Source organism: Trachurus trachurus (genome assembly GCF_905171665.1).
Source record: "Trachurus trachurus genome assembly, chromosome: 1".
NCBI lineage: Eukaryota > Metazoa > Chordata > Actinopteri > Carangiformes > Carangidae > Trachurus > Trachurus trachurus.
The window spans coordinates 2,341,439-2,364,729 of record NC_139891.1 but is presented as its reverse complement, the minus strand read 5'-3'; the positions used below and the strand labels follow the sequence as shown (position 1 = coordinate 2,364,729).

Genomic DNA, 23,291 nt, shown 5'->3' with positions numbered 1-23,291 from the left:
TACAGTTCAATGTGATTGCAGACCTTTCAAAATGAGCCTAAACTGCACGATGAGTTTGTGCCAATGAACAGCAGCCAAGAATAACTCTTTGGAGCTCAGCACAAAAGCATGTCTGTAAATCAACACCTACAATGATGCAGACCGATGTGGAAAATGTCAAGTCCTGTATGTAGCCTATCATTCCTACAGTAAGTCATTGGTGAGTCTGGGCGCCCACTGAACAATGTCAGTGAAAACGGTCGTTTTGAAACCCTGAAGCAATGATAAGCAGACTTTACTTCTCAAGTAACTGCAATGAAGATATGGAGAGAACTAAATCAGTGTCTGTCTGAAGTCCCCCAATCATCTGAACTTGATGCACTGTGCACCCAACATACTGTATATCCAAAGCTTCCTTTAACTTTATTTTATTTATTTATTTATTTATTTATTTATTTGTTTATTTATTTATTTATTTATTAGTGCAGATAATCTACAGCTATACAGAAAATGTCTTACCCTTAATCAAAAATATTCAATCTGACATTGAAAGACGGTCTGTTTTGAAGATTATTCTAAAAGGTAGAATAAACCTGCAGTACTTAAAATGAGGTGGCAGCCAAAAATGCCATACATATTTCAATATGTTTCTATAACCCCACCAAATACATTCTTTAAAGAGGTAAATTCATTAACTACCTTGTTTATCTGGCCTAATAAAGCTCACAGATTAAAGAGAAATCTATTGCAATATCCACAAAATGGGGATGGAGCTTTACCACAATGCAGCTCAAATGTTCTATATTGATCATATAGTTAATAACACAAATGAGGAACAATGGATCGATATTGAAATTTACAACCAAATTTTACTTTTTTTCCAAGAAAAGGGTTAAAACAGACAAGAGCACTGTAAATGTCTGGGGGAAAAAAGTTTAAAAGATAGTAGGACAAGAAATAGATCTTCCACTAACTTTATGTTTTCGGTTCTCAGTGTTTTTGTGTGACTTACCAATCTGGTCCTCAGGTATGAGGGACTCTATAGGCGGGTCCAGCTCAGAGCTCTGTCGCAGGTAAGCCTTCATCTGGGTCATAAACTGCCTGAGGGTCTGCAGAAAGTCCCCCCCTGACGTGTGACAGCCTCGGTTCTCCTGAACAAAGCTGACGTAGTCCTGGACCAGGGAGCCAAAGTAAGAGCTCTTGTCCCTGGACAGCTCGGCGATCCTTTTCACCGCCCGTCTCTCCGGGGTCATGAAGGAGCTCAGCATTCCGCTCACCTTGCGGAAGCGTCCCTTCAAGGCCCTGGGGAGGATGAAGGACCCCCCGCTCAGGCTCACGCCCACTTTCCGCCTCTGCAATTTAAAAGACGGACGGATGCGCATTTCTAGATCTGCTTCCAGGCCGACCCCGTAGTCCTCGTCGTCGTCCTCTTCCCCGTCCTCGTCCTCCTCGCTGCTGTCCTCCGCCGGGTCTTGATGGTTGATGTGTCGAGACGAGCTCGGGGGAAGCCCCAGGGAGAATCCCGGAGACTGTGAGTACTCCAGTGAGTCAGAGGACGAAGTAGACATGCTCATGTCGCTGAGCCTCTGGCGTCCCCTCTCATTAGGGCTGGACGAACCCCCGGCGTTACTCTCAAGCAGGGTGTCCGCAGGGACAGCAGGTGGAGGCTCACAGGGCGGAAGCCTGGCGCGGGACAAGGCCTTAGCGATGGTCTCGTCGTCCAGCGCGATGTGGCAGCGGTGGGCTTCCAGATCAGGCTTCTTAGGCCTCGGAGGCGGCGGGTTGGAAGGCACTGGGATGGGTGAGCTGGTAGCTTTGGAGAGGTTGCCGTGCTTGGCGCCCATTGACGGGCGAGCGGGTGCCGGGCGCCTGCTGGGGGACCGGTGTTGCCTTGCAGCCACAGCAACAGCCTCTGGCATGCTCTTGGGTCTGGTAGTGGCGGCCGCTGGAGGCCCCGGCGGAGGCGGCGCAGGGCGGCGACGGGACATGGAGCGGGGCGGAGGGGGGCGGGGAGGCGGGGGCCTTGAATTGCCGTTCAGTTTGAAATTGTCCGTGGCTTGCTCGCTACCTTCAGTGGCGTTCGACGGCTTCACAGACGGTTTCCCAGCATTCTCCACGTCGTGGGACTTCACAGCGCGCGAAGGTGAAGTGTCATCACAGTGGTGGCGATGGTGGTGGTGAGTCTGGAGGAACAGCGGGTTGACGAAGCACAGAGGGCCGCTGGAGTGTCTGCGCTCCAGGCGGAAGGAAGGCGGTGGGGCGGCGCGGGGCCGGAGGGTTGTCGGCGCGCTGTCACAGTGACTGGTGAGCTGCTGTGACCCTTCGACCTCCCTGTTCCTGTCGGTTCGCTGGGGGCTGAGGGTCCGGCTCAGAGGACGACAGGGACGGGGGGAGGTGCACCGCTGGCTGCACAGGGCAGAGTCCCAGAAGCCTGCAATACCCAGACACAGGACGACAAACATTAACTTTGGGCAACTTATACTTATCCTACAGGACCTCAGTCAGTAGATCAGTCAGTAACTCAGTCAGTAGATCAGTCACAGCCATTAGACCTAAGTAAAGCTTGGTTAAAATACAGATGTTAGAACAAAAGCAGTATTCCCAACCACCACTTACCAACACTTGAGATCTTCACTAAAAGTTTTCCTTATTTCCCTGTATTCTTTCTCTCTCTCTCTCTCTTATGTCTTCCGTCTTGCTGGAGAGAGCAGCACTGTGAGTTCAGCTCCGTGTGTCTTGGGTCTGAGTCACTGGATGCCGACACACACCCAGAGAAACACAGAGGGAGTGACCAATGCTAATCACAGAGTGGGAGGGATCAGACCACACAGCACACAGTTCCAGTTCCTCTGCTTCTGCTTCCTGCCCTTTGCCTCTTGGCTGTAGCTCACCAAGCTTTTTGAATGATTATAGACTAGCAATAGTACAATGATAACTACAGGCAATCGCACTTTATAATATATACTTTCCCTGTCAGGTCAAGTCTGCTCCTGAGGCCTATAAATAGAAACACTGGCTGTATTCCTGGGGCAGTAAAGACGCAGCAGGGTCCAGCTGACAGCCAGAGCAGCAGCTTCAGCTGTGCCTGCAGTGTTCATGTGAGCAACGGCAACCTGACACCGCAGAGCTAGAGCTGACAGGACAAATGATACTGACTGAACTTACTATAGCATAGGCTACTGATTAGCACACTTATTTGAATACTAAATGTGTATGTAACCCAGACGATCACTAATATAAGTAGCAGAAAAACATTAAGGAGCAGTGAAATATAGTTTTCTGCCAGGACGGTTGCTGTGTGACCTGATTAAACACCTTAACAGCTAATAAACTCACACTCAGGCAATCAGTTGTTTTTCCTGTAAGTCAATCATTTTGTGGCTTTCTGGTCAATTTAATTCAATATTCTCTCCACATTGTGGATATAACTGTGGTCAAGATTTTACATAAAATCTTCTGGCAGAGAGATTCTAATTTCAGCATATAAAACGGGAGCACTGCTATGCTAGCAGGACAATGCTCTCAGTAGGCCTACAAGGGCACAGTAATGCTTTAAAGGTCCAGTGTGTAAAACCGTAATATCAGGACTTCAGATTCTAGATTGCAGCGCTCACTCACTCGCTCGTGCTCACCCCTTCCGTCGGCAAAGTGACGATGGCCTCCGAGGACAAAAAAACTTGTTTACCACGACTGGGACGACTGGGAGTATTTCAGGAGCATGGAGCGATGAGGTGAGGATCTTAACCATTTTACCAGATGTCTGCTGTTTCCTCCTCCTCCTTCTTTCTTTCCTCCTGGTTTATTTACGTGCTTTCTGACTGGCTGGATTTTCTGTTCGGGCTGCCGTACAAACATGGCGGCGCAAGATGGCAACACTCTCTAAAGCAAGACCCTTGCTATATGTCTATATAAAAGAATAATTATAAGGCTACGAAAACCAAACACATTTTATTTTATAGCGATTATACACTTGCACAAATATATTCATGGGTAGTATATTCAATAGCCTACCTCAACAATTATTACACACTGGACCTTTAAATTAGCATGCTAACATGCTCACAGTGGCAACCCCACTTACTCAAAAAACATCTACACTGGGTGAAGTTGACCATGTTAGTTTAGCGTTTTAGCATAGCTTGAATCAGCTCCTATAACCAACAACAGGCTTCATGCCCCGTGGGCAGGCAAATAAAGTGCATTGCCATATTCAAATGCCTGAAGCCCTTTACAACATGTGTTTGTGTTTCACATGTGCGTGCCCAGAATCCCCAACACAGATCAAGGGAGGCAGTCTGCTTTTTGTCTTTAAATAGAAGCTTTCCAGAGGAGAAGGGGAGTTTCCCTTCTTAAATGTATGAGTTTTTAGAGGCAGGCTTAGAAGCTGCCTCACAACTGAAGGGTTTCTCTGAACACCAATGCACAAGGAACTAAAGTGCACACTAACACCCACTTCCATTCACAGGAATGCAGTCACACAAATAACAGAACAGCGTTTTGTATTTGTAAATAGCTATGACACAGTTTGCTGCCTGTTACGCTGGCACTCACACTTGCAAGACTTGTGTTTTCATACATATTTGAATGTGGAATGTGTGTGTTTAGATAGGACACAGCCCACTGTAGCTTTCCACTTGCCACGCCCTTCCCCCCCACACTAAGCACTGAGCTATGCCATAGGCTTCTACTGTAGGAAGCTGACTCACAGCAGTTTCACAGCAGCTGAACCCAGAATAACTTCACAGAGATGAAGTGACTCAAATCTTTTGGAAACCAGACCTGAATGGTCAGTGTGAGAAAAATAAACATATCTGTGCACACAAATGGTGTTTGTCTCATCTCTTTTTGCCTGGCTTGAGTGACGGAGTGACTGACTGACTGACTGACTGATTGCATTTTACAGCACATTTTACAGCAGAAATCAAAAGTTACGCAAACATGGACCTTAAAGGGGACATATTATGGAAATATCACTTTTTGAAGGCTCTGGGTGTTTGTCTTGCCTTCTGGCCCCCAAAATGTGAGAATTGACAAAAAAATCTGTAATTTTCAGGCTCCCGAGATTGAAATCCATATGGCTTTATGACCTATTCCCTTGGTAGTCTGGCAATGAAGTAACTAGTTTTCGAATTTGCATAACCCCACCCCTACCTGGTACCGGTAAAAGGGGCGGGGCAAGCAGTGGTTAATTTGAATTTAAAGGGACAGGCACTGAAACCAGCCGTTCTGAACAGGGCTGTTTAGAGAGGATGAAAAGAGCTGTGATGTTTGATCCTTGGGGTATTTTGACCAACGCATGTCACAGACATGTCTTTAAGACACCTGGGAACTATTTTAATTTGTGGAAAAGGGGCAGAATATGTCTCCTTTAATGCAGGTTTGTTTCTTAACAAAAATAGCTGACTGGCAGGTCATAATTTTGATTCTATGACTGCACCAACAAGTTTCTAACACAGTTCCTCGGTGCAGTTCTTTTAGCTGGAAGTGCTAATGTTTTACTAGGAGTGTAACATTTTAATTTATTTATTCAAGAATATTTTGGGGGACTTTTCAGACCTTTAATGGATAGGACAGTAGAGAGACAAAGAGAGGGGAATGACATGCAGCAAAGGGCCAACGGGGGAATCGAACTGGGGCCACTGTGGCGACTCTAGCAGGGGTGCCTGGTCTACCCACTGAGCTACACGACAGCCCGGGAGTGCATCATTTTTAACGGCCTGGGTCTGTCTGGGTGGAGTTTGCAGCATGACCAGTCCTCTTGTCTCTATGGGTTGACTGGTGGCTCTAAATTGGCCATAAGTGTGAATGTGAGTGTGTGCATTTGTAGCCGATGTTAATCTGGCCATATGCGTCGTGTTTCGGTACGGACTGCCAAGTGGTCTCCTGCACGGCAGGCGACGATGCAAACCGTTGTGCCAAGAGGTCAATGACCGCTTAGCAGTCAGGTTTGCATGTCCTTTATTGGTGAGTGAGTGCACCCGGACCCTCCGTTACACATTCATTGTTCATCTCTGTGTCCGCCCTGCACAGACTGTCTGGGCTGTACTGTACCCTCACCCAACAAGACACTACATGGATAACTGTGTTCGGGAACTTTTTTCTGAGATAAATCAAATTATATTCAAACACTTCCATATATTACTCATCACTCATTTCTGGTATTTGTACCTTGAGTGACAATTATTGTCCTGTATCTTGATCTGCAGTAAAGTTTCTGACATGTAGAAACAGTTGCCATTGCCATTTTCAGGTTTTTTTTTGTGTGTACTTTTTTCTTTTTTTTAACTTCATGCAGTAACTAGCATATAGCTACCTCCATAATTAATGCATGGTTACAGGCATGATTAAAGTTGCATTTTTTTTTACCCAAGTAATATTAACAAATGGCTGCTGAATGAGAACACCAATCTAAACAGTGTAACCTGCTCTGAAAAGTTCCCAGCAGTGAGTTAATTTGTAGTTTAAATTTGCAAAATCACAACCATGGTTGTTCAAGGGAAGTGTTCATTTAAACCAGTGAAGCAACCCAGAAAACAACTGTACCTGCTCCAAGCTGTGCCACCTCCTCCAGCTCTTTCTGAGTCTTGGCAGATGCAATGGCTTCTGGGAGTTTAATGGTGAAAGGCAGGATATCCCTAAATTTAGGAAAAACAGGCCATAAACATCACAAAAATACAAAAACACGATGGGACACAATTAGAGACACAATAACAAAGCTGAGGTGTGCCATCTTCACTGCTTAGTATTTGGTACTTTATGTTTAGGGTTAAAATGCAGTGTGTCCTCATTTGACAGCTCTGAGTACAGTTGGCAAACAAATCCTGAAAACCACAGAGAGACAGAAAGCCACAGAGAGAAGTGAAAATACTTTCAAACATCACTGGCATAAACATGCTGACACACCCTTTGTTTCCATTAGAAAGTCACAGATATTAACTTGTAAAGACACAAAATTAACTTAAATGTTCAGACTGTGAGTGTAGTTTATGTAATACGCTGCTGAAGAAAAATTCTGAGCATTTGCAAAATGTTTGATGCCTGTTTGTTTTATTCGAGGTCCACCTCTGCAGTCTAATCCAGTGTCATGTTTGTTATTGCTTGTGGCACAATTCTCCTCTATTTCCTGTGTCTGTGCTTTAAGTCTGTCTGACTCTCCCGAGCTGGCACGAGCTAAAACAAGAAGTGAGAGCCCTGAGCCCTGGGCACTGAGCTGACTGCTTCCTCAACAAACATCATTTTCCACTGACTTACCATCCACAAATCCACTCCTCATCACTGAGCCAAACGCACAGAAACTAGATGAACAGAGAAAGAAATAATGTACATTTACCTGCTGATACAGTAGAAAGCCACAAGACGAAACAAATCAGCAAAACTTATCCCGGATCCCTCCAGAGAGAAAGCTGCAAACAAATGAAAACAGATGTCAGTGCTACTGCTATTCAATTGATTTTTACATTTGCTCATTATAAGCTGTTGTTGAAACTCTCTGCAACAGTGAGATATTATCCGAGCAACAAAGATAATTAGGTCAATTCACAGTGTATACATTTTTCTTCATTACATCATTAGTCCAGGTCATGGCTGAGACAGCCACCACGGATGAAACCATGTTGTCCTGGAGACACAAAGGCCGGGGCCACAGGCCATGCTTCTTCTCAAGTGAAAATGGCTGATAATGCTGTGTGGCTTAGACCGTGACTACAGATGGATGATGGCAGCAAAACAGCAAGAGTAGGTGGGGTCAAGAGAATCACAATCAGAATCAGAATTGGAATCATAATAACTTTATTGCTCACTGGAGGGAAATTCCCAATTCCCCCAGATTGCCACTGAGATGATAACCCCAACCTCAAAAATAAACGGTCGGAGATATTTTGGACATTACCACTGCACTGCTCGTCCGTTTATTTTTGTAAAGAAAGTAGCACAACAAGGAAAAGGTGTTTGTTTCTGTGGCGGGGAGAGCAGGCACCCTGCGATCGGATAGTAATGTCTTTCCCAAGGGGGCAGTCGTGGGTCTGAGAAGTGAAGCTCACTTCCGCGTTCAAAAAACTGCAATCCCCCCGGCTTCCTCTGGGGGCTGGTGTCAGAAGGGAGCATTCCCCATAGACCCCCATGTTAAAATCGCCGATTTTACATCCTCAGTAAACATGTTAAAAGCCTGGTGTCAGAACGTTTTTTTGTCTCAATCGATAGTTTCTACCCCCGCACACACTCTGAGGGGGGTGAATTTTTTTTTAACTCTACCGTTTTACTGTTATTAGGTTAAAACCCTGGCCAATTAGGGCGCGGAAACGTTGAGTGACAGGTCCGAGCAGCTCCGTGGACAGCTGCTTCGAGGCCAGTGGGCGGGTTCTCGGCCGGCCAATCCAACATGGCGCTGTTCAGGCCGCCATATTTGAGTCACAAAAACGACTCCCCAAAACCAATGGGTGACGTCACGGATGCTACGTCCATTCTTTTTACAGTCTATGGTCTTTCCAGGATGTTTCAGAGTTCGGCTGTCTGAGGTGTGTGATAACATGCAAAAACACAAAGTTTATACTGTTTATACTGTACACTATATGAGTTCAGTGGTGTGTCATAAGGATTCCAGTCATGTACCATAGATATTTGATTGTTTTTTGAGTGTTTGTTGTGGTTGAAATAATTGCCCCCATAGGTTAGCGTTCGCTATCCCTAGCGCCGTCTAGCCATGGTGTAACTCCGGTTTGCCTGCATCAATTTTAGTCATGTTGTTTGCTCCCCCCAACACTGGGTGACCATCAGGACAATGGTTTAGGGGTCAAAAATGACCGGAATTCTCCTTTAAGCCATGCTAATGGTGTGGCTTGAAGGAAGACAATGTCAGTCTGCTGGTTTGGACAGACTGAAACATCTAAACTATGGGGTCAGTTGTCATGAACATTAGTGCAGCCATTCATACAGGATAAACTGGAATCTTTTGGGTGATGACCCAACTTTTCAACTATTGTCATCAATACTGGACCATCATTTGTCCTCCATGTTACTTTCCCTTTAAGTCTCAGCTGAGTTAATTCGCAAAAGTTCTTCTGATGACACACTAAAATAAATTGTCATTGGCCAATATACCTGTATACTCTCTTTGATGTTTCGCTCACTTTTAATTTTGTGGCACAGTTTGTAGTGAGGTGTGAAAACTACTACTGTCTACTACTGAATGGATGGCCATGACATTTGCTCAACACAATTCATAGCCCTCCTCAGCTAATGTGCCTCTCGCTTCAAAAAGCTAGCTGCTAGTTTGGAGCTGGGTAGCCTAGCCACTGCGTTTAGTTTCTACATAAACCCACATTCATCCAGGCAACATTTAGTGATATTGTTCAGTTTAAAGTGTTCATGCACAAGGCTAATTGTGCAGTAGCGGAGGCCAGCTGGAGAGAGGCTGACCCACATCTAAAGGCCAAACCAGGTCAAAGGTTCCCTCCCATGTGTGCTGTCACTTCTGTAAGGAAAATCCACAGCTGGTATGTCATCACACCTGCCACGGCTCCATGGCTACAGTAACTACCAATACGCAAGCACAACACTTGTAGGGCAAATTATTTTTACACTGTGCACTGCAAGCACTATGATAAAATAGCATGTCTGATTTGATCTGCAGTGTTGATGATACATGAACTAAAAACAACTAATAATAAGAGGGAAGACTGTAAAGCAGAAGGTGCTACAGCTTCCAGTGTTCTGCAGCCTTCCCAGTCATTGCACATATCCCATCTGTTACTCTGCACACTGTAGTTTTTGATAGACCTTACAGATACTTGGTTGTATAAATACTGTACAGAATTACTTTCTCTCACTTTGTTTTTTATATATAAAGAGTTCATTTGCAAAAGCAGATAACTCCGTTTTTAAAAAGTTATAGAATCTTCATTTTTTTATTTTTTATTTACGTAAGGTGATATCAGTCAAACCAAAGTTGAGTGACTTTGAGATGTAACAAAACAGACATATCTCAAAAAAATAAAGTTTTATTGAAAACAACACTATGCAAAGAATAATTACAAAGCCTCAGCTCATTTTTTTCAAAATGGCACTTATCTGCTTTTGCAAATGAACTCTTCATATATGTTTTATATTTTTTGTTTGTTTTATATCATTTTATATTTCTATTGCATATTTTTCCTTTTTTTGTAATAGCTTGTATGCTACAATGCTACTGTAACAAAGGGAACCTCCTCAATGGATCAAAAAGTGTCTGTCTGTCTGTCCGTCCGTCCGTCCGTCCGTCCGTCCGTCCGTCCATCTATCTATCTATCTATCTATCTATCTATCTATCTATCTATCTATCTATCTATCTATCTGTCTGTCTGTCTGTCTGTCTGTCTGCCCGTCTATCGAGCAGCTGTGTAGTTCACTACAGTATCACCACACCTGTTCAATGTCACTCACTGCTGCTATGCAAACAAACATGACCCAGAGCTACATGGCAAAGTCACAACTGTCCCGCAACATTTGCTGAGAATAAATATGAGTAACCTCTTCTTATTAAAATCAAGTTATAGCAAGATGATTATACTGTATACAGATCAGTATTTATTAACCTGTATGCAACAATTCCATGAGACCGCTGCATTACTGTAAAAACAGCACATAATTCTAACTCAACAAAGTCCTGTGCCACACACACACACGTACAACTGTCGGCTAAAGTTCCTCCGTTCACACTCCCATCTCTCATCTGTGTATGGGTTTATCTTTGTACACAGTGTGTGCAGGCGGACAGGAAATGACTTCACTCTCTGACCTGGAGTAGAGTGACTTTCAGGAGAACAGAAACCGAAAGACACAACCGCAACTTCACCATGTCTCTGATTTATCTAAAACATTATCACTCCTGAGATTAGATTAGATTAGATAACATTAGATTAGGTTAGATTAGATTAAACTTTATTGTTATTTTACATCTCACAAGTGCAAGGAAGCAGAATGCAGATTGCATCTAACCAGAAGTGGATAAGCAGATAAGATAGATAAGATAACATGATATATATAGAGCAGAGAAAAAGTATTGAATGAATCACCATTTTTCTCAGTAAATACTATATTTCTAACCCAAGTAATCCACACATACAAAGAAAACTAAACTAAATGTCCATAAATGTCCATTAACATCAGCTGCTTCAATCCTAATTGACGCCTATAAAAAGGCTTGTCATCACCAAGGCATCACACAAGAAGCATCTGATGACGGGTCAGAGCAAAGAGCTCTCTCCAGACCTTCACAATAAAGCGCCCACGACCAGGTGTCAAAAGAAAAGTCACAAGAGTTAGACCACTCACAGAGAGCTTTAGACAGACCTGGAATCAGCAGGTAAACAATGAGTAATGCACTCTACCTCCATGGGCTCTATGCACGCTCACCATGCAACACTGTTGACGCCTTCAATACTTATTTCCCCTGCTGTATGTTGAACGCAGGGTATAGAATGATATAAATATTCACAGATGTGCAATATAAGTACATTCATATTGCACATCTTGTACTGTAGCTGAGCTGTCTTTACTAAGAACAGTAACATTTCCATTACTACATCGTGTACATAGTAACCTTGGAGTCGAATACTGCAAATAATTCCCTTATTCAGTGTTTTTCAACCTTGGGGTCGAGACCCCACTTGGGGTCGCCTGCAATTTAAATGGGGTCGCCTGAAATGTCTAGTAATTGATAAAAAAAAATTAATAATACATTTTTTTTAAACTAATTATTTTTAAAATTATGATTAAAAAACACCACACAAAATCTTAAACAACTGTATTCTATACTTTCACTTTCTCGAATACAAATCGAGTTCAAAAAAAATTCTGCATATAAAGATATCTGAGCTGGCGCATCTTGACTGACGGCCACAATCACATGCAGTCACATGATTGCGGGGTCGCCAGAAATTTGTGATGTCAAAATAGGGTCACGAGCCAAAAAAGGTTGGGAACCACTGATTTATGTTGTTATATACAGTATGTCTCTGTGCACTTGATTTTGTGGAATTATCTTTTGATACTTCATAACTTACTGTATTGGCTTTCTCTGATGGGGAAGTGGCTGATGGGAGTTTTGGACTTATCCTCCTTAAGACGCACAGAAAGAACTTTCCTCTGCAGAGCAGCTGACTTCCTGACCAGGAACACCTGCAGCAGAAGGGAATAGGAGGTCATGGAATATTAACATCAGAAGATACTTGCAGCATCATGTGTGTCCCACGGTGGCAGAGCCCTCACCCCCGGCGGCTGTTTGAGCAGTATGTGATCGGCCTTCTCTTCACTGACGGCCAGCAGCAGCCACACTGGGTGGGTCTGGCTCAGCCTATCCAACACGCTCATCCTCCTTCGTAGGGAGTCATACCCAGAATCCCTTTCACTCCCCACACCGCCACAGTGGGGGGACTGCAGGTAAACTCCACTGACCTCACTCTCCAGCCTGGCAGAGGGAGACAAAGTGGAACATTTACACCACCTGCTGGTGAAAACCAACACCAACACCAACACCAGAATTTCAAAATTCTGTTAAAGGAAATGGATTTTAGAGTAAACAAAACCACGTAAAAGAAGATGATGGAGACGGATGTTACAGATGTCTATGTCAGATTGTTAAGTAAGAGGAACGTGTGAGAAGCAGCTTTACCCTTGTGGTTCCATGGTCTCCTTATCCATAGTGGGAGAGGTCTGGACCATCTCCTTCTTCAGCTCTCCAATCTCCAATGCAAATGTGTCAATCAGCTGGAAGAAGACAGAACGAGAGGTTTTGAGCGCTGAGGGGAAACGAGAAGGAGAGGAGGAGGAGGAGGAACGGGGATAAACGAAACCGACGACATTGCTCAAGCATACAGTAAATAACAAAAGCAAAAGACACAGGGATGTTGAGACGGGCAGAGCGCTCTGATAAAATGTCGAACAAAGGGGAAGGGAAACGGTTAGTCATTTTTCCTGTGTGTGGACCTCATTTCCTACAGGCAGGAAACGTGGACACAAAGCAAAAAAAAAAGGAGGCAACACAACATTCATACCGAGCCAAAAAATGTACTGTAAAGTGTGATGTCACACATATGACCAAACCTTCTGCAGTAGATAGCACAGCTGTGTGTGAGGACATGTAAACATCTGGATAAATCATGTCAGGAAGGTTTGTAAGTCTGCGTCTCTGGTGCCATGCAGTCACCACGCTCATTTAACCTGTCATTAAGCAGCAGTAAATCAACAGTAAAGGCTTGGTGGTGACAGACCGTTACTATGTCTGTCTTTATTTACTTTACCAGCCCCAAATTATGTTGATATTCAAGTAGAGCTCACATTTTTTTGCAATCCTTAACACCAACCTCACACACCAGTTTCAGAGAAAATATATGTGTAGCTGAGTAAGAAGAGAGGAGAGATGTGAGTTGAGCTGATAATAGCAGTTTTTCTCCATTAGTTTGGCTCATTTATGGAAACAGAAATGACATTCTCAAAACTTTAAGATCATTTGGCAAAACAGTGTTACAGTTCAGCACAATAATAATAATAATACATTTATTTGTATAGCACCTTTCACAGAAATAAAATTCACAAAGTGCTTCACAAAATTACAATTCAAAGAGCAATTTATACAAAAAATGATAAACTAATAAACAACAACACCATAGCTCACCTGCAAAAGCTCATGTCTCTCCCAAAACAGTTCACTCACGTGTCAAAACTAAATTCCTTTCTCATATAAATAGTCAGAGCCCCCAAAATGCATCGTCCCTTTGGCATTGTGTGAGCACTGCAAGTGAAACATGTTTAGATGTCATGTCACTATGACAGAGGAGCATTGAAATATCCCTCATGTCCACTCAGTCTGAGCCCAGTGCTTCATTGACAATAGTTACTGTACTAGTTTTTTTGTCTAGGTAACAGAATACAATTGTGCATAAAACTGAAAAAAGGATTTTATGGTAATAGTAGCCTCCAAGGTCATGCTGCCATGGAAACTGTAACCATTTTTATTCACACACATAAAAACAATTCCATAAATCGGAGTAAAAAAAAAATGTATACAGCATAATATAATGTAATATAAACACATAAACAATGAAGATTCTATGTAGCCTACAGTGCTGTAAATAAATATAGTATTCATGGTGTTATGTTCTTGACTAGTTTTGACAATTGAACAGACTATTGTGCATGTGATGACTTATACAGTAAGGAGAAAAGGTGTTTGCGCTCTTGCTCACTGTCCAAAAAAATTCCTCTTTTCAGGTGCATAGGCCAACAAACATAGGGGGAACAGGAGGAAAAGGCTCGCACACTGATCAAAAATGGCAATGTCCAACAGAGATTAACGGATGCAACAAAGATTTAATGGTCCATCAAAAAAAAAAAGTGCAACCATGGTGATAAAATGAAATAAAGAAACGACTTATATGATAACTTATACAGTGAAATGATGCTGACATGTGAGAGAAAAACCATTAGACTGAGAATCAACAGTCAGTTTAGATCAACAAGATCTATTCACTTAGACATTGTGCTAACCTGCAATTAATCATTTGCAAAGATGTACTCAGACACTTGCAATTTGATGAAATAATTGAGAAATTAAATTCTGTTGTGAAGAGTTACCAAGTGGTTTGGAGGTTTGTCCATGTTGTTTTGAGAATGTAATTTCTGTTTCAAGAAATGAGCCAAACCAGTGGAGGAAAAACAGTAAATCACTGGATCAAACAACAGTCACTAACCACCAGTTGTTTTTAGATGATTGACATACACCTTAAACCTTTCACCTCCCAGTGTCTCATAACTCCCCCACACCCTTTCTTCATCCCTTATTACAGTTTGAAAACAGACATGTCATAGATGAGAATACATTTTGACATTAACTCCTAAATCAGCACAAAGCTGACTTGTGTTTTTCTGCATTTCCACATTCCGTCATTCCACATTTTAGCGCTCTCCCAAGGATTCAGAGGCTCCTTGGAGCTAAGAGAGCAGATGTGGAAATCTGGATGATTTGCACTGATGATCTGGGTCAAACAATGAAAACAAAACAAGACTGCAACACAGCATAATATAATAATGAGGACCAGAAATTTGAGGCAGCCAGTGGAAAATTTGTATCGTATTATCAAAATGATCTTGATGTGGTGAACTCTAACTAATGTGGCTCAAACACCAATAATGACATAGAAACGCTGTCAAACCCAGGTTTGGATGTTTATCTGAATATTCGCTTGAGCCAAAGATCCCAGTTCACATTTCCACCAGCAGAAGGCATCCTTTTCCAAAATATCCTCCACCAGCCTGAGTGTGGGCCAGACCACAATAATCACAGGCCCCCCGCTACCCCCCCTCCCCTCCCTCTAGCAGGCCCATAAGTGGAGCCAGCTCTGTTAAAGCCTCAGACTCCCCCACCACTCTCTTTAAGGTCAAAACTCTATTACACAACACGAGCTGACAAGTAAACTCTGGAGTTACAGGAATCTGAAAACTGCACAGAGACAAAGATTAGAGTCTCCACATTAGAGGCTGAAAACTGGCAGCAAACAGAGTGATTCTTTCTTTTTGCGCACTGTGAGAGCTGAAAAACATGATGCTAAGAAATAAACTACAGGCCTCAATTAGTGCAGCCAGACTGTGGTTGATGCCAAAGAGGGAATATTTGGAAATTCAAGCTTTCAGCTGAAGTAACATGATCTCAGAGGCTGTATGAACAATAAAATACAGATTTCACATGCACCATACAACACAGACCAAAACTATGCATCTGTTATACTCAGAAAAATATTCATTTTCTCATCATTTCTGAAAAACATCACTCATTTTATAGTTTCAGTTTCATCATTGTGAGGATGTGCTGCGTTCGTGTTACATCATTCCACACTGAATTGGCTTTTCAACAGCTCTTTGTACAGCGGTTTATCACAGGGCTGTGCTGAGCTTCCTCAGAGACAAAAACTATTGGACTGAGGAACATAACCTCCAGATAAATTGATACAACTGTCATTAGTTGAAGTTTTTATGTTGGTCTAAGAAAATCAAGCACATGGATCTATTCTGCTTGACACCAGCAAATTAATGACCTGGTGTAAGGCTGGATTAGCGACGAATGTGGACATATAATTACATAACTCATATTCTTTGTTTAGTTATATGGAGCACTAAAGCACAACCCCAGCTAATATGATCAGGGTCTTAAAGGAATACTGCATCGTTTTGGGAAATACTCCTGGTTGAGAGTGGTTTTACATTGATGCTTATGATTAACTATGTCATGGCTGCATTCTTGTGAGGTTTACCAGGTGTCCTGCAGAAACGCCAGCTCATTATGCCCATCAAAGAAATAGAGTAACCTCCTGTACAACTGGACTTGCATGTCTCTTCTCCCTGTCTTGAAGCTATGCTAATTGTCTGCTAGCTGTACTAAAGCTTTAATTTAACATTTTTGGCAAATTCCCCCATTGCCATAATCCCTTAGAGGTAGGTTTGTTATCTTTAATTTAATTTCCACTTATTAAAAAATACTTAAGTGAGAGGAATGCACCTCAAGACAGACTGTAATAGCCAGTATACTGTATATGAATATGACTCCTAGCGTGTAGACAGGCACAGTGATTTACTAAGTACATTGAATATGTAATAGTCTGTAATTCCTGGTGAATGTCTTTGTGTTGTGTGTGTGTATGTGTATGTAATGTCTCTGTTATATGTTGTAAAACTGTAAATTTAAAAAAATTAAAAAAATTCCAGGCTTTCCCTCAAAACTCATCAAATACACAATCCAACAACTCCAAAACGCTCTCATGGACAAGTTGTGACCTGCACATTCACCTCACACTACGTTTTGGAGTTGGAGTTGGATTGTGTATTTGATGAGTTTTGAGGGAGAGCCCGGAAATACCATGAGCCTGCGTGGTGTTAGCTGAGAAGTTTGCGTCTCTGCCCCGCCGGTCTCAAAACAGATTGCACAGACAATTAAAGGTAACGATCCTACCCCTAAAACTACAGGGATTATGACAACATGGGCAAATTTGCCAAAATGTTGAAATATCCCTTTAAACGTCCAGTGTGTAATAATTGGCAAGGTTCACATGAATATATTTGTATAACTGTATAATCACTATAAAATAAAATTAGTTTGGTTTTCGTAGCCTTATAATTCTTCTTTCATACAGTAACAAGGGTCTTGCAGCCATCTTGCGCCGCCATGTTTGTACGGCAGCACCGAACGGAAAATCCAGCCAACCAGAGAGCAGGAAACAGCAGAGAGAGTGAGTTAGTAAGAGAATAGTGAGAGGTTTTTGAGTTATAATATATATTTTTGGACAAGTTTTTTTGTCCTCAGAGGCCACCGTCACTTTGCCGACGGGAGGGGTGAGTGCGAGTGAGTGAGTGAGTGAGTGAGTGAGTGAGTGAGTGAGTGAGTGAGTGAACGCTGCAAACTAGAATCTGAACGCTAAATGTCACGGTTTTCTCCCCATTTTACACACTGGACCTTTAACAGATATCAGGTATCAATTTATTTAAGACATTCTTGATCTGCAAACTTAAAATATATTTTGAGGAAATCAACAAAATGAAGATACTACAGAATAATGCATCATGTTTATATCCATAACTATACCGATGCAAAAATGAAGAAGTGGCTCATTGAGATAATCAGCTGATGCTGCTAAACAGCTCAGGTGCCATTGGAGAAGAAGAGGGTGCAAAGACAGTGATGACAGAAAAAAAATAACTCCAGTCAAATTTCAAAGGGAGAACATGATGAAATGACATCACTATCATGTATTCACTGACAGTTTCCTCATCGCTCCACACGGGTCTGATTTCTGTTTTCATCTGTACAGAGGAGCAATGGCTAGGTGAATGTTGCAATCACAGGTTTCATGTGTGTCACGATTCATTCGCCAAGTCTGTTTCCTTTTCACTTTGTTAGTTTCCGCTTTCATCATCAATACACCAACTTTGCAACATGAAGGTGTCCCATTATAGGAATTTTGTGCACAATACGGTACAGAAAAGGGGCATGGAGTAACTTTGGCCCAGCAGCTCATCAGGGTCCCTTAAAAGAATAGTTCACTCAAAATTCAAATTGCACTCATTATCTCCTCCCCCTCATGTGGACTAAGGGCTGGGAGAAGAGTCCTCCGTGGCTTCTCTGAGTTACAGGGGGTCTCGGCGTAGCAGTGCATGTCCATATAACGGTTGCAAATGGATACCAACTGTCTTCGTAACAAAAAGACACACCAAAAAACATCCAAATACCTCCATGCTGCTCATATGTAATGTCCGTCCTGTATTGAAGCCCCGAAATGCGATGAGATTTGCGACGGCGTCAGTGCGATTACTGACGCCCGCGCACATCGCGCGAGATTTGGACGGACCAGGAAGAGGAGCTTCCGGTACAAACAAGCTTGAAATGTAGACTTATTTAATCTTTTTCAGAACAATTTCGCATTTCGGGGCTTCAATACAAGATGGACATTACATACGAGCACTATGGAGGTATTTGGATGTTTTTTGGTGTGTCTTTTTGTTACGAAGAAAAGTGGTATCCATTTGCAACCGTCACATGGCAATGCAGTGCTGCACGGAGCCCCGCTGTAACTCAGAGAAGCCACGGAGGACTCTGAAACTTCTCCCAGCCCTTAGTCGACATGAGGGTGAGTATAATGAGTGGAATTTCAATTTTGAGTGAACTATCCCTTTAAAGGGTTAATGTAGCCTTGGAAAGAAGTAGATGGATAGTTATTACTCTGTGCTAAAAGACAGGCATAGACTTATTTGAGTGAAAATGGCGGAAAAGGGCCAGAGGAGAGGACATGGGAAATTCCTGAGTGTTAAAATGAAGGTCAGTGAACACAAGAGCTGCTGAGTGAGTGGATCCGAGCAGAGAAAAGACTGACATCAACAGCAAAAGACTGTCCCTGACTTTCATGAACCTCTCCTGCTTCATTCATCTTCAGCCCCTTTAACATTACATGAGTCAGTGTCTCTCTTTCTCTCTCCCTCTGTGTGTGTGTGTGTGTGTGTGTGTGTGTGTGTGTGTGTGTGTGTGTGTGTGTGTGTGTGTGTGTGTGTGTGTGTGTGTGTGTGTGTGTGTGTGTGTGTGTGTGTGTGTGTGTGTAGAGGTAAGTGATTCTCTGCATGGGCTGCTGGATGGAGTCAATGGGAAACTATGTGTTTGGTTTAGTCACAGACATACAGAGAGCACTTTCACAGAGGTAGTGAGGCTGGAAAAAGCTCACTGGTTCATTGTCTCTGGTAGGCAAAGTATTAAAAATATCTTTCCTACATGTAGCTTTGCATTACTTTGTCCATCTGTCCCAACTCAATGAACTGCAGCCAGATGAAAGCTGTCATCTTTTACTGAGACAGCAGACATCACAAGATTTGAGTTGTTCGCTTGAGGATAAGCAGCATACTGATACATACACAGATGAAGTTGCAGCTGGTTTAAATACAGTATGTGCTATAATTAATATTCAATATAACAAATACCTCCTGATCCTATGAAATTGGGATTTATGATGTGGTAAATATGGACATAAAATGAGGATTATAATTTGTATCATTTGAGAATTCTGAAAACAAATCAGATATAGTTTGTGCAACATTCAATTAACAGCATGTTATGTAAGATGTTATTCAATTCATCTTATGTAATTAAAGGAGAATTCCGGTCATTTTATAAGTAACGCTCTACAGCTCTGGGTCCCCGAGTGCGAACATAGGAAAAAATCCAAGAAAAATCTGTGCAGACCGGACCTAGCTCTCCTCCTGCTAGCTGCACTACACAGCAGTTAAACAGAGAAGTAATGGGGGCAGTTCTTCTAACCGTGACTTTGGCCTCTATATAATGCTCAAAATATCACTACACATGCTTTGCAACATCCACCAGTTCCTTACCACACAACACTGAGTGTGCATAACTCTGTTAATATGAGAGAACAGTGTTAACCGTGTGTTTTTATCACGTAGCCTACCTCTGTTTACTCTAGCTTCCTGGGTAGACCTTACTAGTCGACTGTCGAGCTCGGGACTGTTTCCATATCAACAAAGACAAAAATGCGAGGAAAACATGGATTTAGGAGGAAAAAAAGATTTGGGATGGGAAAAAAGCATCAATATGAAGATAACTCCTTTTTGTCCACTTTCAAAATCATTTTCAAGAAGAACTGCCCCCATTACTTCTCCTTTAGCCTCAGACTTCCAAGATGTGAGATCAAGAATAAACTACTTACTTTCACCAGCAGCAATTTAATTGATCAATGTGACTACTTTGTTGTGACATCACAATGTTACAGAAGTCCTGATGACTGATTTAAGACTCAGTTTCTAAATACAATGCATTTCTCTGTGGACTGAGGCTTTGATATTTTCACTGTATCAATACAGAACCTAGAGCTGCTTTATAATCAAAAAGACACATAATACAGTATAATATGGAGCCTTTAACAGCATAATATCTTATAGCACTGGTCCTGACAAACCCCCTCTGACTGACAGTCCACTTTAAAATTGATTTTAAAACATTACTATTCACTGATCATAATTGTTGTCATTGGCATAGCAAATTGTCCAGGGTCAGCCAATGTCAGCCAGCCAGCTCCCCAACAACTCAATAAGCACAAGTGATAATGGATGGATGTGGTTCACATGAGAAAGGAGCACTACTGCTAGTAGGCGTCTAGCTAGCATACATGTAGCTGGCTGTCGCTATTGTCTGCATGTCTGAGTGATAAATGCTACCCGGGCCTTGTCCACACTGTGGATTCAGTCTCTTCAGAAGCCAGAGAGTCACATATGGTCACGTTGGCCTAATAAGTTATTAGTTATTGCACTCTCCGCACTCTCCGCACTTTCTCTCTTTTTTCTCTCTTTTCTCTCTTGGATATGTGTGCCAGTGTTGCTACTGTAATGTATGTATTGTGTATGTATGTTTTACAAGTACAAAGCAGCTGTATTATGCCCAAGACAAATTTCCCTCCCGGGACAAATAAAGTTTATTTGATTTGAAGAAGCCTAGGTTTAGATTTTGTGGGACTAGTCGATGTGTCTGTAGTTTTGTTGTGTATTAAACACCACTCCCCAAATAATAATTTGATACAAAGGAAGTTGAGTGTTTAAAGTGACTTTGAGCAGTAACTTTATCATCATTAGTGTTACCTTAAAGAAGCTCCCGCTCCTGTCTGTCAGGCCACTGGGGGGATTCCCGGGTGCTGCGCTGAAGGCCATGTCGTCTTCCTGTCCTCGGGACTATGTCCCTCTTCCGTCCGACTGTGTGTTTACGTCTGACACAGCGTCTGCAGGGACTGGAGCTCTGTGGGTCAAAAACACACTTCAGTCCAGACACTTCATCTGTGGTGCAACCAGAGGAAATTCCTGCTTTGCCCACAGCCAGTATTAAGGAGGTGCTGGTCTGCTGGAAGGTTTCTGTCTCTCCCCCTCCTTCTCTACTTGCTCTCTACAATTCACTTCTCCAGTCCTCTCACTTTCCAGCCTTCTCCCTTCTTCCCCTCTTCCTCCTCACCCCTTCATCTCAGTTTGTTGCCTCAGTCCTTTTTATTTAATCTCATTCCAACCCTCTATTTACTCTTGGCTGAACCGTTGTCCTCTCATTACCTGTCTCCAGTGTTTCCTTTCTCTCCCTATTTTGAAATCTCATTTTCTTTCCTATATTTTCTTCCCATGTCCTCATACACACATAATTAATTTTCCATCCTGGACAGCCTGTGTTCCAGCACAGCTGCCCTTCTTCTCCACCCATCGTAGCTATAACTTTTAGGCCTCTGCTTCCAAATCCACTCTTTTGTAACACTCCTCAGCTCTACACCAAGCTGTAAAAAAGTGAGGGGAATTTAATACACTGGCCGTTTACATTAGGTTACAAGAGCTCATAGAAAAGTGACATGCAATCTTGTTTTTCCTCTACTGTATGTTTTCGGTTTCATTCTGAGTCAGACTTCGTTTTTCTCTGTTAATGGTGTGTTCTTCTATCTGTGTGTTTATCCCTACACCCTCCTGTCTTGGTCTCTCTCTCAGGCCCAGCTGAAACTATTAGACCAGCCGTTCCCTTCCTGGCAGGAGTTCACAGCCCTTGCGAACAGGGAGATGCTCCGATTGTTTGTCTGTCCAGTGTCCACACACGCACTTTCATCTCACACAGGAAGGAAGGCACCACCACCGTAGTTTCAGACACTCCAAATGTAAAACTGACTCTAAAAGGATATTTCTGCTCGGCTTTATTTACCGACACACATTTATAACTTCCCACTGAGTTTATGAAGTCACAGTATGAAGAATGCAACATTGCTTGTTCCTCTGTTTGTGGTAGTTTCATGAAACACAGGCCTACGTTTTTAAATTAATTAGCAAATAATCACAAGCAAAACTTTACCCTATTCATGAATTCAGCCTTGACTGTGACATACAGCTGCAACTAGTGATGTCACGATTACAGATTTTCTTGGTACGATTATTGTCAGAGAAATAATCACGGTGTTACGATCATCACGATTATTATGCATCAATACATTTCAAAACACTATGAATGTGTAAAATCAAATATAGTCAAATATATAATTACATTACAAATCTATTAATATAGGACCAGTTATTAATCCGCCGGGGGAAGTGTTTGAAATATTTAAGTCATTAATTGTCATCTATACCATTTCAGCGTTACTTTAGATAAATGAATAAATGGATCTGTGCATTTTCCTTTACTTTGGCCGCACATCTGCCAAAACGGTTCTGACATAATCTTTTTCAGAAAGTGACGGTATTTAGGAATCTTTACGATCAATTAATTGTGCCGTTTAATACCGCGGTTAATTGTGAAAACAAGTAATTGTGACATCCCTAGCTGCAACAACAACTGTGAAAACTGTCGTGCTGACACTGAGTTAAGAAACTCTTGGCTTTAAAGAAAAGAAGTCGGTGAAGTCAATTATAGCACATCTTGATTTATCTACAGTACATCTCTGGTGAACTGAGCAGAGACTTTATCAGTTTCCTGGCTGCCTGAAAGTTGAAGTGATAGTCTGGTAACATGGTTTCATTTCCACAAACTGAGAAGAGTGAAGAGACAAAGGAACAGAGAGCCTGAGAGCACGGGGGGGGGGGGGGACTCTGATGAAGATGAACTGGACCAAACTGAGGAAATGTCTGTAAATAACAATGTGATGATTCTGCGTCCTCCTGCTGTTGATCGTGTAACAGATCTGCAACTGAAGACAGTGCCAATGAAAACTCTTGACAGCAGAGTGAATAATGTTTCCAGATACATCAACTTCTGAACCTCAGATAAATCAGAGAGCATGCTG

The 23,291-nt window shown here is 42.4% G+C and overlaps 1 protein-coding gene across 2 annotated transcripts in view; it reads right to left on the bottom strand.

Annotated features, from left to right (window-relative positions):
* LOC310990808 (ras and Rab interactor 2-like) overlaps nt 1-23,291 on the bottom strand; it is a 51,067-nt gene that overhangs the window by 8,305 nt on the left and 19,471 nt on the right. For both annotated transcript variants that reach the window (XM_083978330.1, XM_083978331.1), the window contains exons 2-8: nt 21,133-21,286; nt 12,626-12,720; nt 12,223-12,421; nt 12,018-12,132; nt 7,310-7,382; nt 6,523-6,614; nt 992-2,410 (exon numbers count right to left, since the gene is read on the bottom strand). In XM_083978330.1, the coding sequence (XP_083834456.1) occupies nt 992-2,410; nt 6,523-6,614; nt 7,310-7,382; nt 12,018-12,132; nt 12,223-12,421; nt 12,626-12,720; nt 21,133-21,201 (2,062 nt within the window). In that variant the 5' untranslated portion in view covers nt 21,202-21,286. The remainder of the gene's footprint in view (nt 1-991; nt 2,411-6,522; nt 6,615-7,309; nt 7,383-12,017; nt 12,133-12,222; nt 12,422-12,625; nt 12,721-21,132; nt 21,287-23,291) is intronic.